General features: G+C 34.1%; 2 protein-coding genes across 2 annotated transcripts in view; one reads left to right on the forward strand and one right to left on the reverse strand.

Annotated features, from left to right (window-relative positions):
• Positions 1–1,177: 1,177 nt before the first annotated feature.
• Positions 1,178–2,160, reverse strand: LOC126885673 (coiled-coil domain-containing protein 124-like). Its single transcript, XM_050652367.1, has 2 exons — positions 1,777–2,160; positions 1,178–1,481 (listed from the first exon to the last, which is right to left on the reverse strand). The coding sequence occupies exons 1-2, from the start codon at positions 2,128–2,130 to the stop codon at positions 1,212–1,214; spliced, it is 624 nt and encodes a 207-aa protein (XP_050508324.1). The 5' UTR covers positions 2,131–2,160; the 3' UTR covers positions 1,178–1,211.
• An 875-nt stretch (positions 2,161–3,035) lies between these two features.
• Positions 3,036–21,003, forward strand: part of LOC114343449 (N-alpha-acetyltransferase 16, NatA auxiliary subunit) — a 504,210-nt gene continuing 486,242 nt past the window's right edge. Inside the window, exons 1-4 of the mRNA XM_050652366.1 lie at positions 3,036–3,231; positions 3,505–3,589; positions 18,045–18,307; positions 19,355–19,486. Coding sequence (XP_050508323.1) covers positions 3,175–3,231; positions 3,505–3,589; positions 18,045–18,307; positions 19,355–19,486 — 537 coding nt within the window. The 5' untranslated portion in view covers positions 3,036–3,174. The remainder of the gene's footprint in view (positions 3,232–3,504; positions 3,590–18,044; positions 18,308–19,354; positions 19,487–21,003) is intronic.

A 21,003-nucleotide genomic window follows, 5' to 3' on the forward strand; every position in this document is an offset into this window, starting at 1 on the left:
AACATTTCCACCCTCTTGTCTAAACAACATAATTTTTAACCTGTCCATGTTGATCTTTAAAGTCCATAGCCTACAATACTCCCCTAATTTATTAATCATAATTTGTAAAACTCTCGGACTGCTTGCTAACCTTACCATATCATCAGCGTAAAGCAATCTTCTAATGATAAATCCCTTTAAATGCCTTTTAGAAGACAACCCCATACAACTTAACATGTAATACTGCGCTTGTTGATCAATCGTATCAAACGCTTTACTGAAGTCCACAAAGCATAAGTTCCCATATAATCCTTTGCTCTTCGTATTTTAATTATGGTTTTCAAGTTAAACAGAGGATCAACTGTAGAATATCCCACACTATAACCTGCCTGATGTTCCAGTATAACCCCCGACTCTGCACAATTTTTCATTCTGCCCTTATTCCCCTGTAAAAAATGTATTCCCCTGTAATTCATTAGATCATCTGTCGAACCTTTCTTGTGTAAAGGAAAAATGATTGCGTCCCGGAAATAGTGCAGAACTGATGCTCGATTAAATTAATATTGCGATAAAAGCAACCAATAGCTTTGCTTTGCTAGTAAAAGAAAGATTTTTATAAAACTCGGCCGGTATCCTATCGGTGCTGGGTGCTTTATTATTCTTTAGGCTTGTGGGAGTTACATCTAATTCTGTCATATCAATACTCCCATCCGTACTTTCATCGTCAATATAAGGCTCCGCATAACTTAGTTGTTCGACTGAAGTGCTGAATTTAGGAGACCCAAAAAGTGCAGACGAAATGTCTAAGGAGACTGATGGACATCTCGAGCTATTTTTAATTTTAAAGACCTCTATCCAAGACCAAAACTCTATTAAAACCTTTTAGTGAGAATGGAACGATAAAAAATACAGCTGTGTGGTTTAAAATAACTCTTTATAATCATAAATGAAAGTTTAACCTTGATTACTGACGTCTTAGATTAGCACACAGAAACAGAAACAATATTTCTCTAGTGGTGAATCTAGACCTGGAATATAGAACACTAAAGTAAGTAGTACAGAAAACTTTTACTATACTATGACAATTTTTACAAGACGGTGATTCATTGTCACTCGTCTTTCAGTATCGGTCAGAACACTATATGCGTCACTTTCTTGAAATTATTGTTGGAGTATATGTAATATTAAAATATAGCAATTAAAGGCAATTATCTCTTTATTCAATAGATGTACTACATTTTTTGTAACAAAGGATTCTCTGGCGCAGTTTTCCAATTTTTAAACACCATTTGTTTAAGTTGTGATAATTTTAAGGAAGGATGAGTTACTTTTAGGTCTTTCAAACATTTTTCTTCATAACACTTGTATGCTGCTTTCATTCTTTTCTCAGGGTGTCTGTCTTCATCTACATGGTCAGTCAACAACAAAATAGCATCATCGATGTTTCTAGCACTTTCTGCATTATCAATTGGCAACTTATTTAGGTTTCTTTCTAACGGTTCCTATTAACAAAAAAATAAAATGAGTCCGAAATGTGTAATAATTGATGTTACAAATTGATGATGCGCAACCGATCGTCCACGGAAAGACTGAAGGAAAACGGGGTCCCGGTAGGCGCCAGATATCATGGCTAAAAATATCAGACATTGGCCGGCCTTGATTCAACACCTTTATTTTTAGAGCTGCATTGAGCAGAGACATATTTGCCAGTGTAGTCGCTAGCCTTCACTAAAGGAGACAGCACCATAAGAAAAAGAAGATGCTACCTAGATAAATAAAAGAGATATGATCACTTACTTCTAAATGTGATGACAAATTTAAAGATTTATTTTTAGCATCAGCTTCATTCCTTTGGGAACTGATTTCTGCTCTTGTCAACTTCTTTACCTCTTTACCCCTCTTTACTTTAATTGAGGCAAGTTCCTTTTCTAACTGGTCTTTTGCCTCTAGCTTTTTCTGTTTCACTTCTTGTTTCTTCTTTTCTGCGGCTTCTATTTTTGCTTGTTTCTTCTCAGACTGTTTATCCGTATTTTTCCACAATTCCTCATTTATTCTTTCCTCATTTTCTTTTAATTTACTTTCCTTCTGTATTTTCTTTCTTTCTCGTGAGGCTATCGCTTTGGTATTTTCGCCAACGAACTTTTTTGGCATATTGTTTTTAATTGATATTCACATTGACAGTTCATAGGGCTTTTCATCGATTGTCATCTGTTTTGAGCTTCTGTCATATATTGTATAATCTGTGTATAATTATCAATATATGTACACGGTTTATACAACATATGACAAAAGCTCAAAACAAATGACTGTGAATTGTAAAGGACACACATCATCAGACAGCTCTAAAAACGACAATCATTTCAAGTACCTTATGAACCATAGAGTTATATATTAGCATAGAGAGAGTGTCATTCAGAGCGAAGTGACGACACCATCTTTTTTATTTGGATTAGTACTGTTTCACTCTTACGCATAGTAAAGCTGCTACAGTTGTCCTCCTCTTCCGTGCCTATATTCACACTGAATGTCATCATAGATTTTCGATACAATGATTTAGAAAGAGATGCAGCAAACCAGTCCATGAGATCTTGTCGTCAGGAAGCGCGGAAGGTAGGCTCCCTCTATGTTAATATATACCTCTATGTTATGAACTTTCTTCCACTTTGACAGTCAACAACATATTGATTTTTTAAGGGTTATACAGTGATGAGTGCGCTAATAACCGGCAAAATAATAGAAAAGATAGGGAACGAATATGTTGTGAAATATAAAAGATGAAACTAGTAGATGTGCGAAATTTTCAATAGAAATCAATAAATTACGAATTTTCCTTGAATTTATACAGTTATTTATATTATTTAAAGTTGAAAGAGAATAAATACAAAGCATTTTAAAGAGAACTCTTTTTTTTTAAGAAATTTAGGTGTGTACCCCCTTGTCCTAATAAAAATATCCCCCTTTCTGTGCCAAAGATACGCTCATGTTTCAAATCTCCTCCGTGCAGAAGACATCTGCGTTATCGGTAACTTAAACTTAACTGTCATGCTAATGCTAATGTCAGCTGTCACTTTAGGTCACGTGATCACGATCGACATTGGAGAACTTTGTGGCCACGAGGTTTTTAATAATCTTTAAAATTTGTATATTTTGTTTCACCGGGTTTAAAACGTTCACAGTTAAAGTGAAAAATCAGAAATGCCCTCTAGTAAGCCGCTACCACCGAAAGAAAATGCCTTATTTAAAAGAATCTTGGTTAGTACCTTCAAGCCGAATCTCCAACAATTTGAATTATAAGCAAAATAGAATGGATTTGATCAGTATTTTCGCGATATTTTGAACCTATTATGACAGTTATGTTTTAATATTACAAGTTATTCCTTAAGTTCGAAGTTTTATGTTGAATTTCCTTTGAAAATAGGAAATGTTTTCGTAAAATGACATTGCTTTGTGGTTGAATTTGTTGGGGTTCTGTGATTAGTTTAATATTTGATTGAATAATAACTCGCCTCTCTTTATGATTTTCAGAAGTGTTACGAGCAGAAACAGTACAAAAATGGTTTGAAATTTGCGAAGCAAATCCTCTCAAATCCCAAATACACAGAACATGGAGGTTAGTAAAATATTTTGAATTGGAACAGTGAAGCTTTGGCAAAGGGAAATACAGTTTTTAGTGATTTATTGCTATAGTAGGGCAACATTTTGTTGCCTTTAACATAAATTTACTTTTATATAACAAATCTGAGCTATAAATAATGAAAGTGGATTTTGATCATTATGTTGATCATGTCAAATTCATATACCCTTCATACTGTTAGGTAATTAAAAGTATTCACCTTCTCTTGCAGAATCCATTGCCTTAATGTCAATTAAAAACTAATATATTTACTAATTTTCATAAAATATCATTGAAACCCTCACACAATAATTGTCCATTCTTCAAATATTTATTTATACACACAACAGGCCATTAAGACATATCTTCTTCTTCTACGGCACTACAGCCCAAATTGAGCCTTGGCCTCCTTTATTTTTTGCCTCCTCCCTTGCTTGTCTGTGGCTGCTCTTCTCCATACACGGACTCCTAAAAGGGCTTGTGTGTCGCTGTTTACTGTCTCTTCCCAGCGCTTTCTTGGCTTTCCAACCAGTCTCTTTCCCTGCATTCTAGCATTCAGTGCTATTTTTGGTAGCCTATCCTCTCCCATTCGTATCACATGTCCGGCCCATTGCAATCTTTGTATTTCAATGAAGTCTGACAGGGGTGCTTCCTTATAAAGTTGATAAAGTTCGTTGTTGTATCGACTTCTGAAGATTCCGTTTTCTCTCACAGGTCCTAGTATTCTACCCAGTACTTTTCTTTCGAATGTGTTGAGTTTGTCTTTGGATGTTTTGTTCAGAACCCAGACTTCACTGCCATAGCATGTTATTGGTCGAATTGAGGTTTATACCCACTTCTGTCTTTTTAGGTATTCGTATGCCCCTCTAATTTCGTTGTTTTTGAAATATTCTTCCATTTTTTCTATTTGTCTATTTTCATAGGCTCTCCTTTTTTTTCTACATATCTTGTCTGCTTTCCGTCTTGCGACTTCAAATAATGTTCGTCTTTCCCGTGTTCTTCTTATTATGTACATTTTGTGGGCTTCATTTCTTTCCTTTATTGCTTGTCTGCACTCGTCATCAAACCATGCTCCTCTTCTCTCCTTTTTCTTGTTTCCCAGGGTGGAGGCAGCAGCTGTCAGTACTGCTGTTTTGATATTACTCCATTTGCCCTCTATGGATGGCAGTTCTAGCATCCTTAACTCATTTACGACTTTTTGTTCCAACTTCTCTTTACATTCCTGGATCTTCAGTTTTTCCAGGTCCAGTTTTTTTGTTCTTTGTTGTCTTTCGTTTCTTTCCCTGTTAACTTTGCATATAAATTTTGTTTGTAGTAAAAGATGGTCTGATCCACAGCATGCTCCTCGTTGTGTTCTCACATCGGAGATACTACTGGCTGTCCTTTTGTCTATCAACACATGGTCATTTTGATTGGTTGTGATTCCATCTGGTAAATCCATGTCATTTTATGTATGTCTTTATGTGGGAAGCATGTGGAACTTATAACCATGTTTTTACTGGTGGCAAAATTTATCAAAAACTCCCCATTCTCGCTTGTTTCATTCTACAGTGAGTGTTTTCCCATTGTGCCATAGAACTGCGGCTCCTTGCCTATTTTAGCATTCATATCATCCATTATAATCTTGATGTCATTTTTTGCCGCATTATACTATCTCCCGCTGTTGGTAGAAGCTTTCCTTTGTATGTTGCTCTTGTTCTTCTGTTGGGCAATGAATGTTTATCATTGTTAGGTTGAAGAAGTGGGTACAAATTCTCAACTTGCATATCCTTTCACTGACTGCCTGGAAGTCTATGATTTGTGACTTAAAATAATTATCCACCACAAATGCAACTCCACATTCTTTGCTTCTTTGTTCCTTTCCACTATATAGAATTGTGTGCGTTTTAGTGTCCCTGACACCTTTCCCTAGCCATCTTGTCTCCTGAAGACCAGTAATCACTAGCTTATATCTTTTTAGTTCTTGCAGAAGTGCGGTTTGAGCTCCTGATCTATTTAGCCTCCTCACATTCCAGTTTCCAAATGCATAGTCCATGTTTCGTAGCTTGAGTCGTTTCTGAAAGTTCTGTCCTGTATTCCGAGGCAAGTGTTCAGGTTTCGTAACAGTGTGTTTTTTCCGGGAGTGGGCTGTCAGCCCACTGCCCAGCCTTTCTCCTTTATCCGGGCTTAGGACCGGCAGTGGTGACTCCTGAGCTACTCGATCCACCTCCATTTATGACAAATAGTACATTTTTATAAAACGTAATCATAAGATTAAACTAATTACAATTTAATTACTCAGAAAGACCTGATAAACAATATTTCTTCATTCACTATTATTTTGTGCTTTTCTTTTCCAGTCCCTCACCTTCACGTGTTTAAGGTCTATCTCCACTTTATTAATCCACCTCGGTCTGGGTCTACCTCTTCTTTTGGGACCTATTAGTTTTCTGGTAATAAGTAGTTTAAGCATTTTGCTCACTGCCATTCTTTCTACATGTCCCCACCATCTCATTCTTTGTGACTTGATGAACCTTGTGACGGGAGGTTCTTTGTACAAAGCCATTAATTCGTTGGTTCTTCTCTCCTACCCGTCTTCTGTCCTCTGAATATGTATCTTAATATTTCCCTTTCCCATCTTTCCAGAGTATCCTCTTCCTTCTTATTTAATGTTCATGTATCACAGGCATATGTTACTGTGGGTTTAATAAAATTACTATTTTATATATTGGGAGTTTGCCTTGCCTGGGAACGTATTTTGAGTTCATTAGGGCTGTAAACTACGTAATTTTTTATTCCTTTTTGCTATTCTAGTATTGAGCTCCAATTTCTCTTTTCCATTTTCATCAAATATTACACCCAGGTATTCAAAATTGTGCATCCTTTTATAGCCCAAGTAATGAAGCTTAAAATAGGACAAAACCTCGCAATTTTTACAGAATGAATAGATTTGCTTGAAAATTTGACAATAAGTAGTGGATAGTCCAAGGATCAAAATCTATATGATTCCGAAAGGCGCTTTTAACATGGGGGTGGTTGCCACCCCATCTGGGAGTGGAAATTTTTTATTATATGATTAATTATTTATATGGGAAATAAGCCACAATTAAAATGAAAAAAATAATTTTATTAACGTTTCGACGCCCAAATCGGGTGCCGTTGTCAAAATACAAAATAGTAATATTTTGTATTTTGACAACGGCACCCGATTTGGGCGTCGAAACGTTAATAAAATTATTTTTTTCATTTTAATTGTGGCTTATTTCCCATATAAATAATTAATCATAAAAATGCCACAAGGAAATAGCTTCAGAACAACATTTTTATTATATTTTGACCACAAAAGTTAGTAAAAACATTCATTCTCAGCAAAAAACGTTCTATATATTTTTGTGATAAAATTAATAGTTTTCAATTTATTCGCTATCGAAAGTTAGTTTTATATCGAAAAAATCAATGTTTTTAAGTTTTCTGCTAATAACTCCAAAAGTTTTCGTTTTATCAAAACAACTTTACTTAACAAAAATATAGCTTTTGAAAAAATAAACAAAACCATTTTTTTGTTATTTTCTTTAAGACCAATAGTAATTGAGCTATACTTAGCTCTTCTTCGTCAAATGCTAAATATTGTAGTTTCAAAGTCAAAAGATGGGAAAACTATGCATTTTTTGAGGATAACTTGTTGAAACTAATTTAAAGTATTTAAAAGCACCTATCTCCAGAAATAGAAAAAAAGTCTCGAGCTCAAAAATTAAGTGATTTATAATGAACAGAATGCCAGTCCCTATTTTTTTCAGCGAAAAACTGATCGGAAACAACCGCCCTAATCACCACCCTAATTAAAATTTGTCATTGACCTGATTTGGTGTTCTTGATTTATGTATTGTTAATAGGTTCTAGAAGTTTGATCAGCTTGGAGTGATTAGTTTTTAAAAAAATGGAGTTAAAAGCGAATAACGAATTTTTGTAGTTCAGAAAAAATGGCTTTTTCTTCAGAATAGAAATATTAGCATTGTCCATTCAAATAATTTGTAAAATGTTTAACACGTTGGCGGACATAACGTCTATAAACATCTAATTTCAATTGGTGTAATGTGACACGACGTTTATAGATGACATTTTTAGAATAACAAGTTGTGACAAAAAATTGGTGTCATTACATCTACAGATGCATATTAAATGTGCCACGATGGCCATGGTCATCGTCCACATGTTTACAAAAATGTTAAAAGTCATTGTTTTCATAAATTATAAGCACTAAAACAAATACAGCAATTTCCCTATTCTACTTTGCAATATACGTATTATGTAGTGTCACAACACTTGCTTATAAAGGGTGATTCATTTAGAGGTACTTTTTTGTGATGGCTATAAATAATTACCCCAGCTGCTTGTATACACAAATGCCTAAAATCTGTGTGCTTATCGAGGCCGGTGATGTACTAAACTCCACCGCCTGTCAACTCCTTCCAGTTCATCCACCTACTCTTTCAAAAGCTCCATTTAAGCAATATTTAGCATCTTATATTGCTCGGAATGGCTTCACTATAGGAAGTTAATGTCTGGGAATACTACATAGTCATATGTATGCGCAATATTATTGTTGTCTGATAGTCTGATATAACGAGATCGGCTTATAACAAGATAGTTTGTCTGCCATTGCAGTTCTCGTTATAAAGGGAGTCTAGCTGTATTTCATTTTAGAGAATAGTCTGCGATATCCTAGTGAAATCAAATTATCTTTTTCTTTGTGATTAGCTTTATTCTAAAAAAACTGAAGTTGTGACCATGCTAAGGGAATTTGAGAGCTTTTACTTAATCTTCTAAAGTTTTTCACTTATCCAACAATATTTCAAATCAAAATTGCTTTTATTATGTTGATTACTCCAAATAGAACAATGCAGTAGAGAGTCGCGAAAATTAGATTTAGGTTACCATCGATTAAAAAGTATAACGATAAGTGAATGTGTATTTGCAGATGACATTGCATTAATAGCAAGTTCAGAGAAATCTTTGCAAAACAACCTAAATTTATGGACGAGAGAACTTGCAGACAAAGGAATGAAAATAAATTTAGCAAAGACCAAAACTCTACTTATATCCAAGACACCCAGAGAAATCCATATAAACCTAGACGGAAATTTAGTAGAACAAGTGGAGGATTTTGAATATTTAGGAACTATAATAGATGGAAAAGGAAAAATGCAAAAAGAACTGAACAACAGAATTGCTAAAACATCACGACTATATCACTCCCTGAATTCAGGTTTCATTAGCAAAAGAGAAATTAGCAAGAAGACAAAAGTGTCAGTATATAAGACAATATACCTCCCTAATTTGTTATATGGAAGTGAAACATGGACACTAACTGAACGGGAGAAGAGCAAGATACAATCTTCTGAAATGAAGTATTTAAGAAGAGTAGAAGGAGTTACGCTAATGGACAAAGTAAAAAATGAAACGATAAGAAACAACCTAGATGTTGAGAGTGCCAACAAAGCAATAGAAAGATCGCAACTAAGATGGTTCGGTCATTTAAATAGGTTAGATCCACATAGACAAGTCAAGGTAGTTTGGGAAGCAAAGGGAATTGGTACAAGGAGAAGAGGAAGACCGTGTCAACAATGGAACGATGCTGTGGGAAAATCATTACAAAGCAGAAACCTCACATGGGAGGAAGCCAAGAGAAGGACATCCAACAGAAAACTTTGGAGAGAGATGATTAGGAAGTAAAAGCAGATTTCTCGACACCTCACGGTAAAAGAGAACCGGATTATATATATACTCCAAATCAACAAAATAGATATCTCCAGTAGTAATTATTGTAGAATCAGGACGAAAAGTAGCCATTTTATAGGTTCAGAAACAGGTAATATCTGGGAATCAAACCTGGGGAGAAAGACAAAATAAGACACTATTCAATGACAAACGGTTTATAAATGTTGATCATTGTAGTATAAAACTTCCATCTGGTACGGGATTTGCTGTTGCTTACTTGATAACTAGGACTCACACCCATAATATGTAAGAATTGGTCTATTTATAGCATTAAAAAAATGTTTTAGTTTGTTTCATTATTTCTTTCTTGTTGACTATTGTTCTTCTTATTGCCTGGTATAATTGATTCCCCTGATCTATCTCTACTTCTTGTCTGTGAGTTTCCTCAATTACCTATCACTCATAAGTATTCAAGTTTTCATCTGTTTAATTTCTGTTCCTTCAATCTGGACTTGGATATTCTCTTTGTTTTTTGCTATGACCATGACTTTTAATTTCTTTTCATCTTCATACACTTCTTTGGATCTCTTCTTCCTTCTTATATATGTAGTGGCTTTTGTTTCTTTTATGTTATCCATAAATATAATATAGGATTGAAACCTTCCCCCCTGTCTTACACCCTCTCTTGTTGTGAACTCTTTTGATATCATATTTTTACTTATTATGCAACTTTTGTTCGTAACCATGTATTCAGTTTTCAGTTTTATTTTCTAGTGCTTTATAATTTCAGTATTCTTGGGTTTCTGCTGTTGTTTTTGTTACCGGTACTTCCAAATCATTGGTGTCCGCAATGTTACTTTCTAATATTGGTATTTTCAGCATTCCATTCTAATGTATAGTTTTGTCCCTGAAGTAGTTACTCATTATCGTAGCCTGATTTATTCTGTCTTACTATTACAACTGCATAATCTGCATAATCTATGACTTATGCAGATAAGTCACATAATATATAAGAGACATTATGATAATCATCTTTAAGTATTATGTAACGCAGGATGGAGGGTGGGGGGGGGCGGTCAAAAATCTTTAAAAATTGCGTTACGTAATAGTTGAACGCCCCATTACGGTGCGTTACATAGGGGGGAGCGGGGGTTAAAAATCGCGTTACGTAATACTTGAACGCCCCCATATGTCTCTCTATGTCAGTCCTTATAATATATTTTGCTTACCTCTATTTTTAATACTTTATGAGAATTGTAATTCTCTAGCATTTTATATGAACTTTATAAAAGATTATTGATACCTACAATTTTTCCCATAATGAAATAAAAACACATTTAACTACCTCATTAGTATTCAGGGTTAGTGGCAGTTATATTAAGTAAAAAATTCAATTAATTGCCATTTATAAGGTCATAAAAAGTTAAGTGTTCATTTTTATTTTGTTTTATAAAAATTTCGTGTCTAATATTTATAAAGTCCTAATTGGATAACTAAAGATCAGAATTTATGCAACAGAAAACAGCAAATATGCGCAAATTTGGTGCAAATATGCAATTTTTTTTAAAGAATATGCATAATATAAATTCAAATATGCAGACATTAATATTATCGTCCTATTCATAAATTTTGCATTTAAAAACCAATTCGTATAATAATAATCTAAAATTTCTAAAATAGTTTCTTACTTAGTATTTTAAAAGTCATATTTTTTATATTCGCGGTGTGCAAGTACTTGGAGGGGATACGCGAAACGATCGTGGGCGAATAGCGGAGAAATATTGCAACTTTCTTAAATAATTCATATTGTCAATTGAAATTGTCAAATTGACGTACATTTCATACCTATTGTCATTTAAGAAGAAAAATTATACAGGGTGTCCCGAAAAGATTGGTCATAAATTATACCACAGATTCTGGGGTCAAAAATAGTTTGATTGAACCTCACTTACCTATATACAATAGTGCAGCGGTTCTCAACCTTTTTGAGTGATGTACCACCTACAGTTATTTTTATTATTTTTGGTACCACCTATATTTTTAAATTGTATTATCAATACTTACTAAGTACTACTATTTTAATTTTTTCTGTGTTTTGTGTACCACCGCCAATAATGATATGTACCACCAGTGGTACATGTACCACAGATTGAGAACCTCTGCAATAGTGCACACAAAAAAAGTTACAGCCCTTTGAAGTTACAAAATGAAAATCGATTTCTTTTCATATATCGAAAACTCTTAGGGATTTTTTATTGAAAATGTACATGTGGCATTCTTATGGCAGCAGCATCTAAAAAAAAAATTAAAGTGAAATTTGTGCACCCCATAAAATTTTTATGGGGGTTTTGTTCCTTTAAACCCCCCCAAACTTTTGTGTACGCTCCAACTAAATTATTATTGTGGCACCATTAATTAAACACAATGTTTTTAAAACTATTTTGCCTCTTAGTACTTTTTCGATAAGCCAGTGTTTATCGATATATTTTGAATATTTGTCGAATCCACCACATATTTGTATATGGTTAAGTAGGTACGATTATAGAGACCTGTTACGTAATAATCTGAAAATTTATTTATAATTCACATTTTTAGGTATATTTTGAAAAAGAAGCCACATCTCGATAAAAAGTGACTTGTCAAAAAAAGACTAAGAGGCAAAAAAGTTTTAAAAACACTGTTAGATCTGGATCCCGCGTATGAAAAAAAAGTTGATTAATAGCAAGCTGAAAATTTGTTAATAGCTTAAGGGTGTCTAGTCGGACAAACTTTGATAAATGGGAACACTGGAACAGGGGCAGTTTTAATTGTGGAACACGTTAAAAATTTGGAACGGTCAGACCACGAAAACGGCACATGTATTTTGTCCGACAGAATAGGCTTAAACTCTCCGAACAGAGATTAAACTCTCATGCAAAAATTAGACTGCTATTTATCACCAAATGGGAGTTTTAATGAGTGGAACATGTAGAATATGTCAAATGACAGGAATTATGACAGGTGATAAATAGCAGTCTGATTTTTGCATGAGAGTTTAATCTCTGTTTGGAGAGTTTAAGTCTATTCTGTCGGACAAAATAAATGTACAGTTTTCGTGGTCTGACCGTTCCAAATTTTTAATCTGTTCTACAATTAAAACTACCCCTGTTCCAGTGTTCCCATATATCAAAGTTTGTTCGACTAGACACCCTTAAGCTATTAGAAAATTTTCAGCTTGCTATTAATCAACTTTTTTTTCATACGCGGGATCCAGACCTATGTGTTTAACTAATGGTACCACAATAATAGTTTAATTGTAACGTACACAAACATTTCGGGGGTTTAAAGGAACAAAACCCCCATAAAATTTTTATGTAAATATATTAAAAAAGAAGCCGCATCTCGATAAAAACTAGCTTATCGAAAAAATACTAAGAAGCAAAAAAGTTTTAAAAACGTTGTGTTTAACTAATAGTACCACAATAATGAATTAATTGGAACGTACACAAAAGTTTGGGGGGGTTTAAAGGAACAAAACCCCCATAAAATTTTTATGGGGTGGACAAACTTCACTATAATTTTGTTTTAAGATGTTCCTGCCATGTAAATGATACATGTCCATTTTCAATAAAAAATCTCTAATAGTTTTCGATATATTGAAAAAAATCGATTTTCATTTTGTAAATTCAAAGGGTTGTAACTTTTTTTATGAGCACATTTGTACTAAGGTAAGTTAGGTTCAATCGAACTATTTTTGACCTCAGAATATGTGGTATAATTTATGACCAATCTTTTCGGGACACCCTGTATATTGCTTCACAATATTGATATGATATGCAATTATTATATAAAGGTAAATTTAATTAATTGTATTTTGCTTCCAGTACTGCATTTCAATAACTAATTTTATTTACTACATACAATTGTTTACGTTTTAATAACCTATTTAATAATAATTTAGGTTAACATAACCTAAATCTTATTTTGTCTTATTTTTTTTGGACTATGGCCTTGACAAGTTTTGCACTATGGCCTATCCAGTAACCAGGACCGTATGATTGGCCAATATAATTAAAAGTGCGAATAAAAGTGCAGAGCGAAGAAACCAGGTGTCGCTTTTCTGAACTTGCACAATCCCAATAGATTTAAACTGCAATAAGATTGAAATACAATTTTGACGTTTATTTATTTTAATATACAGTACGTAAATAAATCGTTCAGTTGGACATAGGGAACATACATTGTATATATTTAGATACATAAATACGTACATTGTATTATATTGAGATACTTCTGGCAACTGAGCTCTCTCGATGACAATATAGTTATTAGCATTAAGGGGCAATAATCTCAAAATTGACAATTCATTTCGACTGACATAAATAAACGTCAAAATATGACAATGTAATAGCTAAATATTTTTGGCCTAAGGGAATGAGAAAACTGTTTAGTTTTGAAATTAGTTTTTAAATAAAAAATATAAAAATTAAAATAAAATTATTAACTTAGTAATTATAAACTTTGTTTTTGATTTATTTATGGACAGCCTTGCTTCAAAAGTCACTCATTCTATTCGTTCTAACAGCTCTATAAACTCGTACTCGAACAGAAGCTTCAACGAACACAGGTTAACGCAGTTGCCACAATTCTCTAAATGTATATTCTCTATGTCCAGCCGAAAGATTTACGTACTGTACACAAAATAACAATGTTTTAAGAAATACAGTAACCGTACATACTTACAGTATTCTCAAATTTCTCTAATTGTTGTTACTGTTATTAAAACAATTAACAATACATAATTTGTTTTTCAAAATTTGCAATTAAAATATTATGATTTCTATCTAGTGTAAAAACTTCTTTCAACATCAACAAAAGTTAATGGTGCATTTTAAAACTTGTTTATTTTGGAAGGCAGTAGTTCAAGATCTAGTAAAGGATCACCTTGACGAAATTTCGCAACATTTTCCAAAAAAGAAAATCCTGAGTTTTGTTTGAAACATAGTGCAATTGATTCCAACATATACGAGCCCCTTCCCATATCAGTTGGCATAATGTAGATTTAAAAGAAAATCCAATTTTATAGAACAAAAACAAAAGTCCAACATACCTAAACTTTGAAAGTATTAATTCATCGATAATTTTTGGATTTCCAGAAGTATACAAAATATAAAACGGGATAATACCCGAAGGTTGGCTGTATACCATCTAGTTAAATAAAATTAACATGAAGTAAAACTCCCTAGTGTAGTTGGTATATTTAATAAAAATTATAAAAATTTTTAAAAATCCAAACGGATTACGTTCAAAACGTTTTCGGACTTATCAGTCCATCATCAGTGAACTCTCTGTCCTTGCTAAATAGCCACAATGCCAAACACTGGTCAAGATGTATGTTCTAACTACATGGTGAAATCTGATCTACAATTTGGCTTACATTGGATGCCAACGGATTAGTACTAGGAACATGATGCTCTACTCCATTAATTAAGAGATTTTTTAATAATTAGGTCTACATTGAACTACGTTTAGTCTGTCAATGTCTACGTTTAGTCTGTCATTGACAGACTAAACGTAGTTCAATGTAGACCTAATTATTAAAAAATCTCTTAATTAATGGAGTAGAGCATCATGTTCCTAGTACTAATCCGTTGGCATCCAATGTAAGCCAAATTGTAGATCAGATTTCACCATGTAGTTAGAACATACATCTTGACCAGTGTTTGGCATTGTGGCTATTTAGCAAGGACAGAGAGTTCACTGATGATGGACTGATAAGTCCGAAAACGTTTTGAACGTAATCCGTTTGGATTTTTAAAAATTTTTATAATTTTTATTAAATATACCAACTACACTAGGGAGTTTTACTTCATGTTAATTTTATTTTATATACAAAATATGTTTTAAATTAATAAGATCGATTAATTATAGAATAATAACAAATTAAAAAAAAAAAAAAACGCAAAAAGTATCTAATTTTAACAAAATAAATGTGGAAGTTTACAACTAAGTGTCATCTTTTTTATTTTTAATTAGATTCAAAATCCTTCGAGGCATAGTTTTTATAAAGTTCTGACAACACTCTGGTGTAAATGGATCCCATATTTTTTGCAAGTTTTGCATCAATTCTTTGATAGACAAGGCGGAAACGGCGGGTTCGTTGGGAAAAATATCCCCACGAGATTTTTTTGCATAATTACATTCGTGAGACATTCCAGAATAAGGTTCAAGAAGTCGCCCACGTGAAAAGTGTGCCAAATTTTTTTTAACTTTTTTTAATCAAATTGCAAAAATCAATATTTTTGGCCCGGGCAATTTTTTTGTAGGTTTTTTGGACCATTCTGGATAAAAAAGGTCTCTTATAATTTTTCTCTAAAGTTGATCGTTTTCGAGTTATAAGCAATTTAAAATTGAAAAAAACGAAAAATGGCGTGGTTGTTGTTCTCTGGTCTGACTGATAATATTCTATTAGACTGAGTGCGTTGTAAGACAAAGATACATTTGGAAAATATTACCACGGACATGGTGTCCATTTTTTTCGAATCCTGAAAAAACTAATAAATACTTTTAAAAAATTTAAACGCAGAATGAAAGACTAAATTATTACCAAGGGCCGAAAGTCCCTTAGAATAAATAAAAAGTTTATTTTGAATGAGATATTTGAAATTAAAAATCATTTCTGTAACTTATTAAAATAAACATAGAAGTTCTCAGGGACTTTCGGCTCTCACTAATAATGTAATCTTTCATTTTGCGTTTAAATTTTTCAAAAATAATTAGTTTTCTCAGGATTCGAAAAAAATGAATCCCCGTTTGAATAGCATTGCAGCCGAAAATACGTACCCATCCTCTTAATATGGGAACTTATAAAAATATTGAACTTATAAACATTCTCGTTGGAACTTTACCGCGCTGAGCAGATGGGACGTGAATTGTAAATTGTAGAATTCCCTCATCTTCCTTAGTCTCAGCATCCGTATGGCTTGCAAATTGTAGAAGCCTCGGAGGTGTAACCAGAGAAGGTTCCCATTGTTTTCATTCTGGTGGGGTGTAGAATAGCATTATGTTGTTTTATATGCCATTAGAGTGAAAACTTAGTCTTTTTGCTTGCAGTTGCCGCTAGGGCATCTATGCCATCTCGTTCGTTGCAATCCGGGACTGCACGCTGGGGTTTGTTTTGGTTGGATCAGGGAGAGCAGCATATGTGCCTCCTGATGAGAGACTAATAAGTTTCGAAACCGGTAGGGGTGCTTGCAGCACTCTCTGATTGGACTAGAATATGGTTCGGCTGTGTTTTCGTTTTGCAACGAAATTGAAAATGGTTATTGATTTTTTATAAAAATATGTTGATTATCACTTGTTTATGGTAATCGTCATAAACTGCAAATTCCAAAGGTGGGCCAACTGAAATGGGAAGGGGCTCGTATGCCTACGTTTCCTTTAACCATACGAAAAGATTCCTTAGGGTAAGGCTCCACGGGCGATAATTTTACGCCAGCAGTAGCCGTAAAACAAACTTAAGGTTCCGCGGAACGGAATAGGAATAGCCGAACTGAACCGAGTACGCACAAGTCCTGTAGTCGGTTCAGTTCGGCTATTCCTATTCCGTTCCGCGCAACCGTAAGTTCGTTTTACGGCTACTGCTAGCGTAAATTTGTCGCCCGTTGAGCCTTAGCCTTCACATGATTAACACCTTGGCTGCGTTTAGAGAACTTACGTTGAGTGCGTTACGATGCATATATTTCCCGTATGCGCGTATGCCCCATTTGCCACCATGCGTTACAACACAATCAACGCAGCCAACCGTTACTTAATGTAGTACGGGGTCTATTTGTCTTGTAACGCAGCCAAGGTGTTAAATCAAACATCAAATACATTTATTTACAAAGATGTGGGTGCATTTCAAATGGGTTGCAGAAATGAAATTCAGACTTAGTCATAATCTATTTTGAGCAAAGGACAACCAGTTTCGGACACTAAAATTTACTGTCTATCTTCAGGTCCCAGTAAGGTCAAACAATGATGCTGGTTCAAGAAATACACTAAAATAGATGCGTACTAAGCACTCATTTATGCTATGTAGTAATTTTCAGTTTCATTACACGTTGAAAAAAGTGGGATGCTTCTTGAGGAGATGTTGTTAAGCAAACTGTTGTTTTTAAATTTAAGAGAAATTAATTTGATATAAATTGTTTGTCTGACTCATAAGTTTTATAAATTTATTTTTATTTGTTGTAGAGATATATTTTAGTGACCCATATTAATTCAGTCATTAAAACAAGAAAATTTCGATAAATAAATAAATAACACACATCTCCAAAATATACCTCTACAACAAATAAAATAACTTTGTAAATACAACATCACTTAGAGTAAGACAAACAATTCGCATCAATTAATTTTTCTTAAATTTAAAAACAATAGCTTGCTTCCCAACTATCTCCTCAAAACACACCCCCCTTATTCGTTTTTGATAATGTCAATTCAAAATCAAAATTTGAGTAACGTGGCAAACAATTACTAAATTATGACCAATTTTAGACAATTGAGACTTGGTTCACTGAACAGAGTATAACTATTAGAGTATTTTGTCCACCTTTTTATAAAAATCAGGATAATATCAACCTATTCGCTGCCGATCACGCACCAACCTGTGATATGGTTACTTCAGTCAGGTGCTCTTCATGCACCAGCGAATGATATGATTGGTTTTGATTCTTATTCATATTTGAATTTTATTTAAAAATCTAAATTAACGTTTTTTTTTTATCTCCAGAGACCCTTGCGATGAAAGGCTTGACCCTCAACTGCCTAGGCAGAAAGGAGGAAGCTTACGAATATGTCAGAAGAGGTTTAAGAAACGATCTCAAATCTCACGTGTGTTGGCATGTTTATGGCCTGCTGCAGAGGTCTGACAAAAAGTATGATGAGGCCATCAAGTGCTATCGAAATGCCCTCAAGTGGGAAAAAGATAATATTCAAATTCTTAGGGATCTGTCTTTGCTGCAAATACAGATGCGGGATTTGGAAGGTTATAGAGTAAGTAATGACTTCATTATTATGATCATTATTTGTAATACATAAAACAGATACTAAAGGGAAATATGTAAGTAAATCATTGTTGAAAATCATTTGCGACAACAGTCCTCTGGTTCCTAGAATCTCTAGTTTCTAGAATATTTTTAAACCCAACAATTGCTTATTACCTATTCTACTTTTGTACAGAAAGAATACCCGCTTTTGTATAATTCGTAATTCCATAAATTTTTTAACATACATTTTTTGGAAGCATGAAATTGCCGCATTTGATTACTGCAGATAACAAGCGCAACTGTTAGACCACTTCACAGCAGTGTTTTACGCTGTTTAAACACAATCCGATGGAGTTTCTGCATCATTTCATAACCATCGATGAAACATTGATCCACTGATCAAGGCACTCCGACACCAGAGATCAAGGAACAGTCGAAACGGGGATTTTATCCGGGGAACATGCTCTGGTGAAGATGACAAAGATGGCAAAAAGGTGATGACCACCGTTTTCTGGGATTCACAAGGTGTGATTTACATTGACTATCTGGAGAAGGGCAAAAAGGTCACAGGACTCTACTATGCCGGATTATCGGGCCGATTCGATGTCGAAGTTGCAGAAGAACATCTCGTTTGGCTAAGAACAAAGTGCTCTTTTACCATGTCAATGTACCAGTTCACACCTACTTTATCACCATGGACAAATTGGTTGAATTGGGCTAGGAACTACTGCCCCATCCACCATATTCTCTAAGTATGGCCCCATACTATTTTTATTGTTCTTCCAAACTTGAGAAAGTCACTCGCCGAGCAGAAATTTGAGGCGAATGAGCAGATCATCGCCGCCGCGGAGGCCTATTTTGCAGATCTCGAAAAATGTATTTTTCAGATGGGTTGAAGCATCGCTGGCCCAAGGGTATCCAGCTAAAAGAAGACTATGATGAGAAACAATAATTGACAACTTACTTATCGGATCGCCCTCATATAGAGTATTTTTTCTTTAATTTTAATTATTTGATATATTTTCTTTAATTTTAATTATTTGATATATTTTAGGATACCAGATATCAATTACTTATGCTTCGACCAACACAAAGAGCTTCCTGGATCGGTTATGCAATGTCTTTCCATTTATTAGAAGAATACAAAAATGCACTTAATATTTTAGACACATTTTTGGAACAACAGGTAAATATAATTTTTTTTTACCGGTTTTCAAACTAACGTTTCATTAATCAGTGGATGATGATGATAACTTTTAAAGGACCCCGCAGAAACCTTATGGGAAATGGCTCTCTGTCAAATGCTCTGAAACTTTGGGTTCTGGTAGTCCTTGATGTGTAGAACAAAAGACTCACTGGGCGCGTAGCTCCAAAAAATCATGGTTTTAAGATATAAGCCTCTGAAGTTATACTACAGTGAGGACGTTTGAGTTGGAATAAATTCATTTTCTCGAGAATGAGCGACTCTGGAGATAAATTACGAATCAGGTCGATTTTTATTTTTAAATTATAATTTTTTGGCATATATATCATACTAGTGACCGATGATTTTTTTAAATAAAAATTGGGGTCGTGTGATAGCTCATTTGAAAGGTTATTCAATTCAATATAAACATTAACATAGTTAACAAATTGAAGAGTCTCAGATGTAGAATCCACCAATTTAATAAAAATGGTAAATAGTCATTTAAACTTGAGACTTTTCGCGTTGAAAGTGCTTACTGGTACATCCTTTTTCTGCGACTTTTTCAATTAATAAGACAGCAGACGACGAATATAGAAAACGAAAGGGAAACGATCACATTCCGCCTTCATTCGTCTAGGAAAAAGACAGCAGAGGAACTTTCAGTACTCAAACCGAGTAAAGGAAATAAAATAATAATTGATGGTTTTGATTGTTTCCGATTCAGAGGGTTGCACACCCGCTAGACAGGCTGTTTCTACCATTTCAGGCGTCATCAGTAGCTTTTGATAGCGTGCACACCTCTGAATCGGAAAATAGCTCCACCATCATTTTAAAGGGAATCTGAAAAATAATTCAAATTTCCCATTAGACGCGATACAACGACATCTCATAACAAATTGAAGAGTCTCAGATGCAGAATCCACCAGTTTAATAAAAATGGTAAATAGTCATTTAAACCTTAGACTTTTCGCGTTGAAAGTTCTTACTGGTACATCCTTTTCTGCGACTTTTTCAATTAATAAGACAGCAGACGACGAATATAGAAAACGAAAAGTCGCAGAAAAAGGATGTACCAGTAAGAACTTTCAACGCGAAAAGTCTCAGGTTTAAATGACTATTTACCATTTTTATTAAATTGGTGGATTCTGTATCTGAGACTCTTCAATTTGTTATGAGATGTCGCTGTATAGCGTCTAATGGGAAATTTGAATTATTTTTCAGATTCCCTTTAAAATGATGGTGGAGCTATTTTCCGATTCAGAGGTGTGCACGCTATCAAAAGCTACTGATGACGCCTGAAATGGTAGAAACAGCCTGTCTAGCGGGTGTGCAACCCGCTGAATCGAAAACAATCAAAACCATCATTTATTATTTTATTTCCTTTACTCGGTTTGAGTACTGAAAGTTCCTCTTCTGTCTTTTTCCTAGACGAATGAAGGCGGAATGTGATCGTTTCCCTTTCGTTTTCTATATTCGTCGTCTGCTGTCTTATTCATTGAAAAAGTCGCAGAAAAAGG

This window comes from Diabrotica virgifera, chromosome 5, assembly GCF_917563875.1.
Source record: "Diabrotica virgifera virgifera chromosome 5, PGI_DIABVI_V3a".
Lineage (NCBI taxonomy): Eukaryota > Metazoa > Arthropoda > Insecta > Coleoptera > Chrysomelidae > Diabrotica > Diabrotica virgifera.

Coding starts and splice junctions, on each gene's coding strand:
- LOC126885673 (XM_050652367.1), bottom strand. CDS start 2,130: ATGCCAAAAAAGTTCGTTGGCGAAAATACCAAAGCGATAGCCTCACGA. Junction 1,482..1,776: donor ATTTGTCATCACATTTAGAA/GTAAGTGATCAT, acceptor TTTTGTTAATAG/GAACCGTTAGAAAGAAACCT.